The sequence below is a fragment of the Eubalaena glacialis genome, chromosome 4, assembly GCF_028564815.1.
Source record: "Eubalaena glacialis isolate mEubGla1 chromosome 4, mEubGla1.1.hap2.+ XY, whole genome shotgun sequence".
NCBI lineage: Eukaryota > Metazoa > Chordata > Mammalia > Artiodactyla > Balaenidae > Eubalaena > Eubalaena glacialis.
In genome coordinates, this window is record NC_083719.1 from 49335824 (window position 1) to 49353077 (window position 17254).

General features: G+C 34.2%; 1 protein-coding gene and 1 non-coding gene across 4 annotated transcripts in view; both read left to right on the top strand.

The window, feature by feature from the left end:
• IPO11 (importin 11) overlaps positions 1–17254 on the top strand; it is a 489980-nt gene that overhangs the window by 12955 nt on the left and 459771 nt on the right. For all 3 annotated transcript variants that reach the window (XM_061189289.1, XM_061189288.1, XM_061189290.1), the window contains exons 2-4: positions 5719–5862; positions 8865–8965; positions 16643–16715. In XM_061189289.1, the coding sequence (XP_061045272.1) occupies positions 5725–5862; positions 8865–8965; positions 16643–16715 (312 nt within the window). In that variant the 5' untranslated portion in view covers positions 5719–5724. The remainder of the gene's footprint in view (positions 1–5718; positions 5863–8864; positions 8966–16642; positions 16716–17254) is intronic.
• Positions 9070–9173, top strand: LOC133091585 (U6 spliceosomal RNA). Its single transcript, XR_009700924.1, has one exon. It is a non-coding gene; the product is annotated as a U6 spliceosomal RNA (small nuclear RNA).

The following is a 17254-nucleotide window of genomic DNA, read 5'->3' on the forward strand; positions in this document are numbered from 1 at the left end:
GTAGGGTGGTGTGGTGAGACCATTTCATGTTTTAGTAGGAAGAGCTGGGATTCTAAACACCTTGTTATTAGGGCTCACTCTGCCATGTACTAGTTTTCTACAATGATCCTGGACAATTCTCTTGATAGCTGTAAGTTCTTCCTCTATAAAACAGTGATATTAGTACACGTGCCAGATTTGCTTTTTATAGGTTTGTTATGGGATCTTTAAAAAATTTAATAGGCTTTAGTAATGTGGTATGTTTAATAATCCATTATGGGTTTGGATTGTTATTTTTGATGATGCACTTAATCTGCAATTTAGGAACTGATTGCTGCCTGAAGCTTCCCTTCAGGAAGTTGATTAGTACTTGGAAATATTTCCAATATAAGTTATGAATGATGATTTGTTTCTCAGACCAAAAAGCCTTTTTACCCATTAGATAAACCACTCATAATATTGTTTCTGTGGGGGAAATATACTCTGATTCCAACTGGTATTCTAGAAACTTATTTTTCATAGTTTTTTTTTTTTTAAAATACTTAGCAGCATCGGTATTTATTTATTTGGCCATGCCGTGTGGCATGCAGGATCTTAGTTCCCCGATCAGGCATCGAACCCGTGCCCCCTGCATTGGGAGCTCGGAGTCTTAACCACTGGACCGCCAGGGAGGTCCTGTAGTTTGTTTTAATAAGGATAATTCTCTGCCTCCCACCTCATTATTCCGCATATTTTGGGGAGAGGAAATGACCCTTTCTAATTCTTATCTCAACAACTACTGCAGTGCTTGGCATAGAATTGGTTCTCCAAAAATATATAAGCTGAGCTTTCCTTCCCAGACTGGATGAGCTTTTTGGGAGCAAGGATCAAAGCAAGAGGAGGAGAGGACAGGGCATATACTGCTGGGGAAGACCTGGATGGAGCAGGGTGCTGGAGGGAGGTAGGGATGAGGAACTCTAGCATTTCCATTGGAACGGGTGAATGGCGAGAGTAAGTGGGGCATAAAGTTAAGAGTACATAGACTTAACATTTTTTAAAATATTAATTTATTTAGGCTGCACTGGGTCTTAGTTGTGGCATGCAGGATCTTCCTTGTGGCATGTTTAGTTGCAGCATGTATGCTTCTTAGTTGCGGCATGCATGTGGGATCTAGTTCCCCAACCAGGGATCGAACTTGGGCCCCCTGCATTGGGAGCACGGAGTCTTACCCAGTGGACCACCAGGGAAGCCCCAGAGATAAGAGTACATAGACTTAAGGATTGCTTTGTTGCGAAGGTCCAGAGAATTGTGAAGGTATGTGTGTATGTGAGTGCTCTGCACAATCTTTGTTCTAGGTAAAAATTGCTCTGGGGGTTGGCAGTAGTCAGTGATTTTATTTTTCAAGTAGTAGCCCAAAACAGAGACATGGCTTTTTCTTTCTTTTTGCAGGTTGAGTTTGGGGTAGCGATGAGTTCTGGTATAGTCTTTCTCTATTATTATATTCGTATATTCTTCCTATCTTCCAGTGGCTTTTTTTGTGCATGTTTCAAAGTCCAGACACTTTATTTTCCCCTACATGGTCGTCCGTCACATGATCTGTTCCTGCCTACATCTCCAACCTCATCTTGTACTACTTTCCCCTTTTCTCATTAAGTGCCAATTATACTGGCTTTCTTAAGTTTGTTTATAATATTAAGGCCTTGTTTTCAGTTGTTTTCCCAATCCAGAACTCTGCTTTCAGATCTTTGCTTGTGGGTCTCTCTTGTCACTCTCATGTCTCTTGTAAGTGTCACTAGAGAAACCTCTGAACACCTAATCTGAAGTAACACATTCAGTTAGAGTCAATTTTTAACATTATTTTCTTCATACCACTACCTCTTTTCTTTCTTTTTTTTAAAAACAGATCTGTTTTCTTCCACTAGAATGTAAACTGCATGAAGTTAGGACACCATTTTATTCACTGCTATGTTCTCAGCACCTAGAACAGTGCCTGGTATGCAGCAGGCTTTCAGCAGTTTTATTGAATAAATCAGTTAATTAGCTCCTGTGTGGTTCAGTGTGAAGTCCTTTATTCGAAATTGATCACTTTTGTTAATTCAGCAAATATTTATTAAGCATATGTCATGTATCTTGTTGGGCCCTGGGACTACAGAGATGCCTTAAATGTCTGTTCTGTCACTCAAGGAAGGCAGTATTAGGTATTGATTAAGAATAGTGGCTTTGGGGATTTCCCTGGTGGTCCAGCAGTTAAGACTCTACGCTCCCAGTGCAGGGGGCCTGGGTTTGATCCCTGGTCAGGGAACTAGATCCTGCATGCCACAATTAAGAGCCTGCACGCTGCAACTAAAAGATCCCGCATGCCGCAATGAAGATCCCACATGCTGCAACTAAGACCTGGCGCAGCCAAATAAACAAACAAACAATTGAGTCCCCATCCTGGCCTTTCGTCTAAGGCCAGCATTTAAAAAAAAAAAAAAGAATAGTGTCTTTAGTGTTCAAGTCCAGGGACTGCTACTTAGTAGATTGTGACCTTGGCAAGGTAAGGTCTCTGATCCTTTAGTTTTTAACCTAAAAAATGGAGATAAGAGTATCTACCACATAGAATAATAATTAGGAGTAAATAAATGAATAAAGCGCTTAGTACAATGCTTGGCATGTAATATATGCTCAGATATTGACTTTAAAAAAATTTTTTTTTTTTTTAAAGCTGGTTGCTCTTACATTGCTTGGGAGAGAATCAGTGAATTCCTGCTCTTTATACCTTAGACAGTTCCCTTGTGAGAACTGCAAATCAGTGCTGGGTCAACCTTTTTTTTTAATGTATGTATATATACTTTTTAAAAATAAATTTATTTATTTAATTGATTTACTTTTGGCTGTGTTGGTTCTTTGTTGCTATGCACAGGCTTTCTCTAGTTGCGGTGAGTGGGGGCCACTCTTCGTTGCGGTGCGCGGGCTTATCATTGCGGTGGCTTCTCTTGTTGCGGAGCACAGGCTCTAGGTGCACGGGCTCCAGTAGTTGTGGCACACAGGCTCAGTAGTTGTGGCTCACGGGCTCTAGAGCGCAGTCTCAGTAGTTGGGGCGCACAGGCTTAGTTGCTCCGCAGCATGTGGAATCTTCCCGGACCAGGGCTTGAACCCATGTCCCCTGCGTTGGCAGGCAGATTCTTAACCACTGTGCCACCAGGGAAGCCCTAGCTTTTTCTTTTTTAAAAATTAATTAATTAATTAATATTTATTTTTGGCTGTGTTGGGTCTTCGTTGCTGTGCTCGGGCTTTCTCTAGTTGTGGCGACTGGGGGCTACTCTTCATTGCAGTGCGTGGGCTTCTCATTGCAGTGGCTTCTCTTGTTGCAGAGCACGGGTTCTAGGTGCACAGGCTTCAGTAGGTGTGGCTCGCGGGCTCAGTAGTTGTGGTGCACGGGCTTAGTTGCTCCGAGGCATGTGGGATCTTCCCGGACCAGGGATCGAACCCATGTCCCCTGCATTGGCAGGCGGATTCTTAACCAGTGTGCTACCAGGGAAGTCTTGGGTCTACCTTTTTTAGTAAGAATGTATAATTGAAACTGCTGTACATCTTGTCATCCACTGCATTAGCAATGGAGCTGGACTTTCAGATGTACCTTAGTTTTAGATGTTCTAAAGTTGTGCTTCTCAAACTCTGGCAATTATTAAGGTTTACCTAGAGAACTTACTAAAGCACAGCTTTTTGCCCCACTGCCTGCTGCCTTCAGCCCCTGTTTTCATTTGCTAGGTTTGGAGAGAGGATTGAGAATTTGCATTTCTGTGAGGTGATGCTGGTGTTGCCAGTCCTTGGGCCACACTTTCAGTGGGGTTGTGCGAATATGGTAGCCACTAGCCACATGTGGCTGTTGAGTACTTGAAATGTGGTTAGTTTGAAATAAGATGTGCCTTAAGTATAAAATATACACAGGAGTTTGAAGATTTAGTATAAAAAATGTAAAATATCTCATTGTTAATCAGTATTTTCAAAATATTGCATGTTGAAAGGATAACATTTTGGAAATATTGAGTTAAATATAATATAATAAATCTAATTTCACATGTTTCTATTTCTTAATGTGGCTACTTGAAAAGGTAAAAATTACATACATGGCTTGCTTTTGCGGCTTGCATTATATTTCAACTAGGCAGAAAGACATACTGCCTATCTCTGTAAAGCATCTTCTTAGGGCCTCCATGAAGTGAATCTCTCTTATATAGCCTGTTTTTGAAATCACACATTACCAACAAACCCTCTAAATTGAGTAAAAATCCATTCACTTATTACCAAGTGGTAATGAAACATGGAAACTTACATTGTTCAAGAAACTCCTATAATGGAAAAGAATCTGAAAAAGTATCTATGTATCTATCTAATAACTGAATCACTTTGCTGGGTACTTAAAACTAACACAACATTGTAAATTAACTATACTTCAATAAAAAAAAATTTACCAAGAAAGTAAACAAAACAAAACACCCCCAAAACTCCTAATTAGTGAGGGAGACAATATATATTTACAAGGTACCACCCTAGTCAGTTCTAAAATACAGACAACAGACTACTAATTTAAAATCTTAGTTCAGCTCCATTGCTAATTGGTAGTATTTTGTCTGATTCCAGTTATTATGGCCTAGCGCTGCTTTACTCACATAGACTTCAAAATGATTAATTTCCTTAAAAGTTGTAATATTTGGGTAAAATTTCTTGTTGAATCAACATTTGGAATCTTCCCTTTTCATGAGTCATTGCAATTTAATTACAACTCTTAACAAAGGAGGTAATTTGCTTTGGCTATATTCCTTATGGGTTAATGACTTTTAGACTTTCACTGTCTGAAACATTCTTCAGTTTTAGGTAACTACTGTCATAAAGCTAATTCCCAGTCACCTCTGTACTGGGAACTATTTTTTTATCAACTCTTAGTTTTCAGTTTTAATCTTGCATACTTTGTATATGTGTATTGTGAACTATACATACTTTTCTGAGTAAACAATTGTGCACAATTTTGGGGATGATTAGAAACAGAATCCTGGAGAATTCAATAAATTGCTTATGTATTTTTAGAATGGCTTCAGGTTCTTGGTATAGGATTAGATGATCTAACCCTTAAGATCCTTTCTAACTTAGGGTTTTATTTTGTTTGTTGGTTCAGTTCTTTTTTTCCCCTCCACAATATTTCTTGGGTATGCATTTGTCTTTTATATTAAAAAAAAGAATTTTCAGACACGTTTTATTGGTGGCACCTAAGATGATAATGTGAGGTACTTAGCACTCTGTCAAAGCATTCCTTTTTCAGTTCTCTTCCTCCTGGTCTTGTTAGGAATAAAGTGGTTAATACTTTTATAATGCTTATCTTTAAAAAAAGCAAACAAACAAAGAAGGCATTATGATTAGAGTCTTGGGCAGGCAGTGGTATTTAACCAGAATTTAGTAACTTTGGTTTTTGTTTGTCATTTTTTTCCCCCCAATTTACTGCCTTCTATATATGGGACAATAAAAGGCAGTTTCCTTTAGAAATAAATTGATTTAAGCAAAGGCGATTTGAATTATGGGAGTTTTAAGTTAGGGTATGGGTGGTACACTAAGTTAGAGTATGGGTGGTACATAAAAGAGATAGAAATCCAGCAGATACATGAAAGAGTAGATATGAAGTACAGGAGTAATTCAGAACATTGAAGCCCCTTTTCTCCCTTTTATTAGTGTTAATTTTTAAAGTATTATGTACATTCAAGTATGTTAACTTATCATTGCCAGGTTTCCATGGATCTCAATAGCGCCAGTACTGTCGTTCTTCAGGTCTTAACACAGGCCACCAGTCAGGATACTGCTGTGTTAAAACCAGCTGAGGAGCAGTTGAAACAGTGGGAGACGCAGCCAGGTTTCTATTCAGTGTTGCTGGTAAGTTGTTCTAAAAGAGTTTACTATAAATTTTAATAAAATGAAACACTATTATTTTTAATTGTTCTAAAAACTTGCTTGTATTGGTGGTTTACTTTAGTGAAACTGATCCAAATGTTTGCCTGCCATTGCTCCTGCCACATATTAATTCAGAGCATGGCTCTTTGAGAATGTTTAAAAAATGTTTATTGATGATTGAATAAATAACCCAGCAGGGTACTGGTAGAATCTGCTCAGTAGACAACACTGTGCTGATATCTATTTTAGTGTGTTAATGCTGACCTGAAGACTTTAGGTAGTACACTTTGATGTTTTGTCTTCATCCTTATCCTTGCCCCAGTTAATTTACGTTGTCAGAGTTCTTCAGGTCTCCCCAGCGCTGCATCCGTCAGGGCTACCTTGCTCAGTGTGTTTCACTTTAAAACGCCATTTTCTTTTCCCCCGTGTAAAAATTTTATTTTCTTAACATACCTTATCTTTTCCTGGGTGTTATGGGAAATAGTATGATAATTAACAATATGTGCTTTAACTAAATCTTTCTGGGAGTTAAAAGCTTTTGGTTAATTAATGAAAATCGTTTTCTCAATGCCAGAATGAAAAGACGTCTTTTTGTAATGAAGGCCTTTCTTATTCTTTTCTTATTCGGAAAATTTGAGAACTCTGATTAGTGTGTGAGATTTAGTTTCTGGCCATGGCAGGGAGGTTACAAATTGGATCAAAAACCAATTCAGTATGTGTGACTGGGTCAAAAATTCAGAGCAGAACTGTTTACTATATCTTGTAAAATAGAAAATTATGACATTACATACATATTTTGACTTCATGACTAAAAAGTTTTGAGTTGTTACATTTAAGAAGTTACTAGTCATGCCTGGAAGGGAAATTAAATATCTGGAGTCATACTTGACATTCTGAATATATAACATGAAAGTTGGCTCTTTGACACAATAACACAAAGATAAAAAACATTAATTTCTAAAGATACTAAAGAAAGTATCTTATTCTTGTAGATAATCCCAGCATTATGTTTGTAAATTTGGGGCATAGTATAAATCTTTAGAAAATCTCTGAGTATATGCTTATTTAAATGAATGTACTCTGTATTTAGCCTTGTGTTTTTTCAGGCCAAAATATAAAACACTTTTTCTTATTTTGGTTACTGCTTGACCTTGGAAAAACCAATAGGCTTGCTTGATGACCTTTTGTGTAATGTATGAATTATTAATATTAAGTGCCTAGACCTTTTTGTTTTTATTTTTACTAGGTATACTTTTCTTCTTAGTGGGATAGTAAAATTTCTTTTAGATAGATGATAATAGATTTAAAAACTGCTGAGTTTATTTCTTCTTTTTTCCCTGTACTCACTGTCTTGCCACATTTGCTCTATTTGAGCCTTAGCCGTCCAGTTTAGTCCGGAGATTCCTACATTTGTATAACTGATCTCAGGCGTGTGTTCCAATCCTGTTATTCAATATGTTTATTCAGCATATAATATATATTTACTTGGATTGACACCTGCAGCTTGACTTTTCTTGGTTCCTAAGTGTAGCTGAGTTCGGCTGAGATCCGCCAACTTCCGCAGTATTCCCACGTTACTTTCATTCATTCACTCATTTGCTCAATTGATATTTATGAAGTTTCTGCTTTGCTGGGCTGTGTGCTAGACTCCACTCATAAGACACAACTCAATCTAGTGTGGAAGGTAGGCATGTAAAGTGTTAAAGTCGAATGCAATTAATTAATTAGTTATGCAATTAATGTGGTGAGAGAATCTATTCTTTCTTTTGCAGAGGAGACCCAAAAGAGGGACTCTGACTCAGTTGTCAGGGGTCCTAAGGAATAAGTGGGCATTACACAACTATCTTCGTAACTTTTTTTTTCGTTACACATGATTTTTTAAAAATAGGTTTATAGTATACATACCTATTTTTAATACTTAACATCAATTTTTTTTATAGTAAAGGACATACTTCCACATCATTGTTTTTGGCTTTGAGGTTTTCCCACACAAGGTTGTGTTTAAGAGGTCAGCTCCAGGGATTTGAGTTGTTTTTGGTGTGAGGTGTAGTACAGTTTTAGTTAGTTAACATATTCCTACAATCCTGTTTGTCCTATGTACCCGCTATTCTAGAAACATTTTTTAGAAAGCAGTAAAACATTTTAATTCTCACTGTTTGTAATGTTTTAAATTACATTGTTAGTATTAGATTTACTATTCTTTTTATTTCATATACATTTATAACTGTCACTTATAAGCTTTTGATAACAATTTTAATAAATTTTACAATCAATATTAAAGGTTATAGAACAGTTGTAATTTTGATTTCAAGGTCATGTTGCGTGGTTTAGCTTGCACAGTCATTTTTACACTGTCCCACTATGGTGCAAGGCAAGGACTACCTGTATTTGGATTAACACAGTGAATAAATTTTTTGAGTAATGGTTAACTTTGAGTTGAAATTATTCATATCACTTCTGCCTTTATATTACTTGAAATTTTTTTGCTATTGAACTTATTCGTAAGCATAATTGCTTTGATAAGGAGGATGCTTTGAAATTGTTTATTTCATAGCATGAATTAATAACCCAGGGGCTTTGGCTCTTTGAATCTGTGCTGTGGTGGGTCTGCTTTTTCTTTTTTAATTTAGAAGTGTTTATTTTAGTTTTGTGTGTGTGCGTGTAGATTATCTGTATAATTAGATTTGTTTCCGAATTTAATTTTTTATTAGGAAAAATTTAAAACCTACCTAAAAGTGGAATAGTATAATGAATCTCCACATATCCATTACTCAGCTTACATAATTAACATGCTCCCGAGCAGATATGCTTTCTTACATGAATTGTAGAGCTATAGATATTTAGAAAATAACAATATGATATGTGTAGTGATAAAATTTAAGTGAAGCATTTAATTAAAAATCTATCCATACTTTATTGTGTTATATTAATTATACTTTTAACTTATTACATGTTCATTCTGATGCTTTGTTTTTTATTTATAGAATATTTTCACAAACCACACCTTGGATATAAATGTAAGGTGGCTTGCTGTGCTGTATTTTAAAAATGGAATTGATCGCTACTGGAGACGTGTAGCACCTCAGTAAGTTCCACCTCTTCCCCCCCTCAGTGTCATCCTTTTCAAATTCAAGGAGGTATAAGACTGTTATCTGTTAATCTTCATTCTTTATGTAAAAGAATTCATTTGTGCTTACTTCAGCAGCACATATACTATAATTGGAACAGTACAGAGATTAACATGCTCCCTGCTCTAGGATGATATGCAGATTTGTGATGTGTTTGATATTTAAAAGAAAAAAAGGTGTGTTAACTACTGAAGAAGAAAAGTGTTCTACGTAGTTAATTACAAATCAACATCTATATTACTGCCTTTTTCTGTGAGTTTTTTTTTTTCCCCATGGGCATAGGGTATGTGGATTTCTCGTTGGCCTTCTGTCTTAGAGGATCTCTAATTTTATGGGCACAAAACAAATGCTGAATTAATGAATCATGTTCAGAAATGTCCTTTTTTTTTTTAAAGGAAGTACAAGGCTTGAATTCTGGAAAATGTCATTGAGAAGGAACGCCCAGGTCATTTCTGAGCCAACTGATGTTAATTCCCTAGTCTTCTGCATAATTGCCTCTGTGGTGGAAATTGGGTAGTATATATTTGTAATCTCATCAGATTCAGTTGTAACTTCTCTGTAGGTGGTTAAGTGAACAAATTTTTCTTAATAGTTAATTACATGTTATATAATTGATGGAAAGACAGTGTAGACTGGACCCAGGAATTTGTTGGATAGAAAATAGTGAACTTTGCCAAAGGAGTAACATAGTCTTTATCCTCCAGTAGATGGCACTACAACTCTGTAGTTTTTATATTTATAAGCCCCTTTTTTAAAAAAAATTGAGTACCTCATAGTGCCTGTAAAATATGCTCTTGAATAATATTGGAAGTAACTAGAATATTTTAAGGCTACACTTAGGATACTATAGTATAAATCAAACCCTTCTCTTCTTATTTTAGAATTAATTCATAATTTTGAGAGAAATGGAGTGTTTAGTGATGAGAAATTGTATATTGTTGAGTTGTAGGAAACAACGCAACAAGATATGTTTCTACTGCTATGTCCAGTTAAATTTTATATGTCCCCTAAAATTCATTTTGTTTTACTAGTTATATGAAGAATATGGTTATAAGTGACTGTCTTGGATGAGAGAGTAAATTATGATTAAATATTTCAGATTGTACTTTCATGTAAAGAATTAGAAACTGGAATTTAGTTTAAATTTTAAAAGTTAAGGGAGATATCTTATAATAAGTAGTTAAACCCCAAGCTGTCTCTTTTAGTGATATATTGAGATACAAGCTAGAAAGGAGATGAACGTACTTAGGCAGCAAGGATGCTAAGAATGTAAAGCAGGGAGCAAAGATTCGTTATCGAACTCATATTTAAATTTAAGACACTTAAAAAAACTGTGTTCCTATCTAAGTTCCATCTTATAGTTTCTGTTCTTACCACTGTTGTCACAGAATGATTAATTTAAGCTTATATATCATTACTATGTAAAATGCAATTTTTACTGGGTCCTAATTAATTAGATACTATCCAATTTCTGCTTGGGATATAGTCTGAATTCATCTAATGATAACAAGTGCATAAAGTTGAAGGTGGAATGCTAACTCTTATTGTAGAATTGCTAAAAACATGAGATTTCTCAGGTTAATGGCTTGCTTTCTTTAATAGTTATATAGTTTAATATAGTTTCATATAGTTACATGAAAACTGTTGAACCTGGCTTCTTGGCATAGAAGAAAACTTAAATTTCAAGCTTGAATCAAAATATTGTAGAAAACATTGTTTCAGGGATTTGATTGATAGAAGGAAGCTACTAAAATTGAAAAGTGCAGCATAGTTATAAAAAGATTAGAGAGATCATTTTTATTTTTATTTTATTTTATTTTTTTGTAGTACACAGGACTTGTATTACTTGACATTATAAACATATCAGAAATAAACAATAAATCATAACAATGTAGCACTTTTCAAAAGTAAACAGATCAACAAAACTGAAGAAAAAGTCCAGAAGATGCATGTACATGTAAGTATTTTGTACATAATAAAGAACACGTTTCAAATTAGGATGGAAAGATGCGCTCTTCAATACTGCTATTTAGAGCCTTATCTCTACTTCACAACAGTGAAGTAAAAGTTTAATTGTAAAAAACTCAAAACATAAAGGTATCTGAAGAAAATATAGGTTAATATGTATATAATTTGGTGTCGCAGAAGTTAAGCTTGAAGTCAAAGAAAGAAACCATAAAGGAGACCTATATTCCCATAAATAGAATAAAGGGACAGTAGATTAGAAAAAGTAGATAAATCTCAAAGATGGAATTCATTTGGCTAATAAATATATTTTAAAGTGTTTAAATCATTAGTAGTCAAAGTTTTTCCAATTTAGGCAATGAGAAAGAAGATCACACCTATTGAAATGGTACATATTAAAAAGAATATAGAGACTTCCCTGGTGGCACAGTGGTCAAGAATCCGCCTGCCAATGCAGGGGACACAGGTTCGATCCCTGGTCCAGGAAGATCCCACATGTCGCGGAGCAATGAAGCCCGTGCTCCACAGCCACCGAGCCCCCGCGCCTAGAGCCCGTGCTCTGCAACAAGAGAAGCCACCGCAACAAGAGAAGCCCGCGCACCACAAGGAAGAGTAGCCCCCGCTCGCCCCAACCAGAGAAAGCCTGCGCGCAGCAACGAAGACCCAAAGCAGCCAAAAATAAATAAATAAATAAATTTTTTAAAAAAAGGAATGTAATGTACAGTACTGAAGAGCGCACACTGAACCTTTGCCAGAGGGATTATATATGGCCACCACCGTTAGGGAGAGCACATTGGGAATATACATTAAAAAGACTGGAAATGTACATATTCCTCACCAAAAAAATTCCCCATCAAAAATTTACCCTACGGAAATAAACAACTGTATAATGTGTATGCAATGTTTGTTGTTGATAACAGGAAAAACAAACCACAAATCTAGAAACAATTTAAAAAATCAAGTAACTAAGTGTTAAATTATGTCATTAAAACATGAGCTAATAATTATGTCATCTAAAATTTCACATATAAATATGAGAAATAAATTTATGACAGAGCTTAAGAGGTCATTTTTGTATTAAAATGTGTGTGTGACATACTTCTCAGAAGGAGAGAATTAAAGAGTAAAAGAAAGGCAGAGAAAAAAATTGAATGGATAAAAGGAGTTATCTCAGGATGATAGGATTCTAGGGTTTTTCTTTCTATCTGCACTATTTCTTTTCTAATGATTATAAAGTGAGCATGTGTTTCTTACTTAATAAAAATAATAAAAGCAATAGAAAGTTGTGAGGAAAACAATCTGAGAATAAGGAGGCAGAAAATATACAAAATTTTTAGTTAAGAAACAAAACATCTAAAGAATGTAGTTAATTTTTCATATTGTACATTCTCTTCATATTTTGTATGACATTATCTGCTATGCAATTTAGAATATCTGCTATTAAGTTACAGAAGAATTTTATAACTGATAGGGATCCAACATCGTATTTATAATAGTGCAAGTCATTGTTGCAAGAAATGCTATAAATTTGTACGTTTCTGTGTCATGTATGACATAAAACCAAGCAACCCAAAAGATTTAACAATGGTATTTGAATCATATTTTCCAAGAGATAATTTAAATCCACATGACGATAAAATATGAATTACTAATTTTATGAAGAGAGTGATTGTTTCCATGAAATTAGAAATGCGTATATTTGATTCAAATAATTAAGCAAAATATGAAAACATTCTTTTTAAATGTAAATAGATTATTTGAAGAATTGACTTGAAGCATCATATCAAGAACTATTTTTTTTTTAATGTATCAATATTGGTTTATTTTTTTCTCATAATTTTTTTTTTTATTCAAACAGAAAGTCACAAAAATTATAATCATCCTCATCAGTTCACTCAGTCCCATGTAATTAATGTTTTTTTCATCTTGATCTTTTGGTAGCACTTTTATGAATTCATCAGTTTTCCATTAGAGTTCTGAAAATGCTTATTCATTCAGTTCAGCAGTATAGTAAGTTACCAGAAACCTGTGCTTGTCAGAGTCTTTTCCATGAATTCCTTGAAGATGGAAACCCTTTTATAGGAACATTTTTGCAAAAGCATCAGAGTATACCCAGAACTGTCTGTAAATGACAGAAGACTTAAAAATGACCATGGTTAAAGATTTGATGAAAGTTCATAATAATGCAATTGATAAGGAAATTTAGTTATTTCTGAGATATACATTTTAAAATAATAACTAGAATTATGACTTATAACATTATACCAGAACATATAAGATTTTTAGGAATTTCATGTAATGTCTGAAACGTTTATATTAACATATTTCCATACAAATAACCCAAAGAAAGTTTAGTATTAGTTGTTTTTTTGTTTTTTTTTAATTTTTTAATTTTATTTTATTTATTTTTTTATATAGCAGGTGAGAGATCATTTTTAATGGGAAAGCATAGACTTGTATTGGGCTTTGACTCCTTTTGCGTAAATGTTTATTTTTTAAATTGAAGTTTAATTGACATATAACATTATGAGTTTCAGATATATAATACAATGATTCAAAATTTGTATGAAACGATCACCACCGTAAGTCTAGTTAACATCTGTCACCATACATAGTTAGAGAATTTTTTTTCTTGTGATGAGTTATAAGATTTACTCTTTTAGCAACTTTCAAATACACAGTACAATATTACTAAGTGTAGTTGCCATGCTGTACATTACATTCCCATGACTTCTTTACTTTATAACTGGAAGTCTGTACTTTTATACTCCCTTCACCTGTTCCATGTGCTCCCCCCCATGTTTATCTTAATCTTGTCTTCTCATTTGTTTACTAATCTTGAGCAAGTCACTGTTAAGATTAAAAAAAACTTTTATTGAAGTATAATATATAACATACTTAAAAAGTGCACAAATGAAGGGTACAGTTTGAATGTTTGTAATGTGACCACATCCATGTAACTACTACTCAGAACTAATCTAGAACTAGCACCCCAGAAGCTTCCTTTCTGCCGTCTCACAGTCACCTATATGTCCTCCTCAGAGATCTGACATTGCTCACCATAGATTAGTTTTACCTGTTTCTGAACTTCATACAAATGGAAACCTTATAGTATGTTCTCTTTTGTGTCTGACTTTTATTCAGTGTTATATTTGTGAGATTTATCCATGTATTTGCGTGGGACAGTAGTTTGCTCTTTTATGTTTGAGTGTAACATCCCATTTTAGGAACATACCACCATTATCTGTCCATTCTGCTGTTGATGGGTATGAAGGTTGTTTCTAGTTTTTGACTGTTAAAAATAAGGCTTCTTTGAAAAATCTTTTGCATGTCTTGTTGCATATAAGTTTGCATTTTATTGTCATTTATGGTCAGGTGTATGTTCAGCTTTAGTAGATACTGTCAATTAGTTTTCCAAACTATTTGTACCAATTTGCCCTTCCACTAGTAGCATGGGTGTTGGCATTTGCTACGCATTCTCACCATACTTGGTCTGATCTATTTCATTTTAGTCATGCTGGTGTGCTTGGTAATTTTTGCATTTTCCTGATAAACAATGAGTACCTTTTTTGTATACTTATTAGTCATTTGGAGATCCTCTTTTGTGAAGGGCTTGCCATTTGCACATCTAAAAAAATTGGATTATCTTATTGATTTATGGGACTTTATATATATATTTGGATATAAGTCCTTTGTTGAATATACATACTGAAAATATCTTCTATTTTGTGACTTGCCTTTTCACTTTCTTACTGGTATCTTTTTTAATGAAGTTCAATTTAGCTACCTTTCTTTTTATAATTCTTTTGCGATCTGTTTACAAAATTTTTGCTCAACACAAAGCCATGAAAATATTCTTTTTTCTGCTAGAAGCTTTGTTTTTTACTTTTCACATTTTGGTGTATGTCTGGAAGTGATTTCTGTGTAAGTTATAGATGTGAAGTAGGGGCAGCACCATATATTTTTCCCCTGTAGCATTTCAGTGGTTCCTTTATTATAAATCAGGCAGTTTATACATATGGATCTGTTTTTGGATTCTCTATTTTGTCCTATTGGCCTATTTTTCTATCTTTGCTTTAGGTATTGTACTTCATAAGGCTTGATGTACTTTTGATTACTGTTTTGAATTTAATTTGCTCTTCTTTTTTTAGTTTTTTGAAATGGAAGCTTAGATAATTGATATTCAGTTTTTCTTTATATGCATTTAAAACATTAAGGCTTTTTTGTAATCATGGCTTTAGTTCAGATTCACAAGCCTTGATATGTAGTATTTTCATTACCATTCATTTAAAAATATTTTAATAATTCCCCTGTGATTTCTTTTTAGACCCATAGGCTAATTAGAAGTATATCACCTTATTTCTAAACATGTGGGATGTTTTGTTGTTGTTGTTACTGATTTCATTCTTTGAAATGTGCTGTCTTGTTTTATGATCCCATCATATGGTGTTTTGGTAAATGTTTTATATGCACTTGAAAGGAACGTATGTTTTACTGTTGTGGATTATAATGTTTTATATATCAGGTCAAATTTGTTAATTATGCTATTGAAGTCTTCTGTGTTGTTACTGATTTTGAGCTACCTTTTCCATCAGTTACTGAGAGAGGTATGTTAATATCCAAATATCACTCCAATCTCTGCCTTCATTGTTACATAGTGTTATTTTCAAGTATCTTCTCTGTGTCTCTGTCCAAATTCTTCTATTCCTATAAATGGCATCAGTCATTGGATTAGGGCCCACCCTAATCCAGTATGACCTCGTTTTAACTTGATTGCACCTGCAAAGCCCTTAATTCCAAATAAGGTCACATTCACAGGTATATTGGGTTAGGACTTGAACATACCTTTTGGAGGGTTTGGGGAGGGGGACACAATTCAACTCAACAGATGCTTTAAAACATTTTTTTTTTAAATTGTATGCAACTTTTATAGCAGATTTTTTTGGGGATGATTCATCCAGTGCCAGCTACTCTATCATAGCCAGAATGGAAAACCTTAAAATGAGGTCTTTAAAATAAATAAAACCATTCATATAGTTCAAAATTCAAAATGTATACAATCTTATACAGATGGATAGTCTCTGGTTCTTTCCTTTTCCTATCTAGTTTCCTTCCTCATTTGCAGTCAGACTTACTAGTATCGTGTTTATCCTTTTCAGACATGTAAAATGAAAGATTTTAAACTAGTTGATTTCTAATAAGTCTTCCATCCCAAATATTCTCTGATTCCTGATCCCTTTCCACATAGAATTTTGTAAAAGAAGTCAGTGTAAGACTAATATTTACTCATACAGATTTTGTAAAAGAAGTCAGTGTAAGACTAATATTTACTCATAGATTTTTTAAAGACCGTCATTAATTTTTTGGTAGGCAACTGTTTTTATATCAATAGAAGGAAACATCAAAATATCACGTTCTTTACTCTGGATTTGTCTTATTTCCTATTGCTTACTATTTTGTGCTTCCTGTTTATTCAGTTGTGAAGGAATTTTGTGCTTTTGAATTACCTGATGTGTCAATATACAAGTAATGGAAATAATTCTGTTTAATTACCAAAACAATCAAGGACACATTGTTTGAAAGACTTTATTGCTAAAATTCTCAGTCATGCTTACCTGCATTCATTATTAGGCAGCATTCTCTTGCATAACAAATATATCTTTTTACAGTGCTCTCTCAGAGGAGGAGAAATCTACATTGCGTGCAGGGCTAATCACCAACTTCAATGAACCAATAAACCAGGTTAGTGAGAAAATGAGTGCCAACTATTCTTTCTTTTCCCTTAGTTTTTGCTTCTTTTCCAAACTAACTTTGTTTCTTGGCATTAAAAATAAAATCTTATAATGTTCATTTGTGATGTTTATACACATTTCTCTGATGGTTTTTTAAGTTTGAGATCCAAGCCTACCTGTTAAGAATTTTTATTAGATTTGGCTGTTAATGATTTAAAACTCAGAAGTCATTTGAAGATAGATATACTTGTATATTTTTTAACTTCTTCAGTGTTTGAGCCAATATTGAAAGCACATCTCTATATATTAATTATAGAAGTTAATTTAGCACTCCCATTCCCCCCCGCCCCCAAACTACAGGATGGCTTCTGGTTTTTGTCTGTTTCCTTCATCACATTTGCAGTTCTCACTACTCTGTGGGAACTGAATTTTTCTTTCCCTTGTAGTGAGATTTTTCTTTTAAGAATAAAATAAGTTTGCTTATGATACAAAAATTATTTTTCCAAGTTACTACTATTTCTTACATTTGATTCTTTAATTTGAATATTA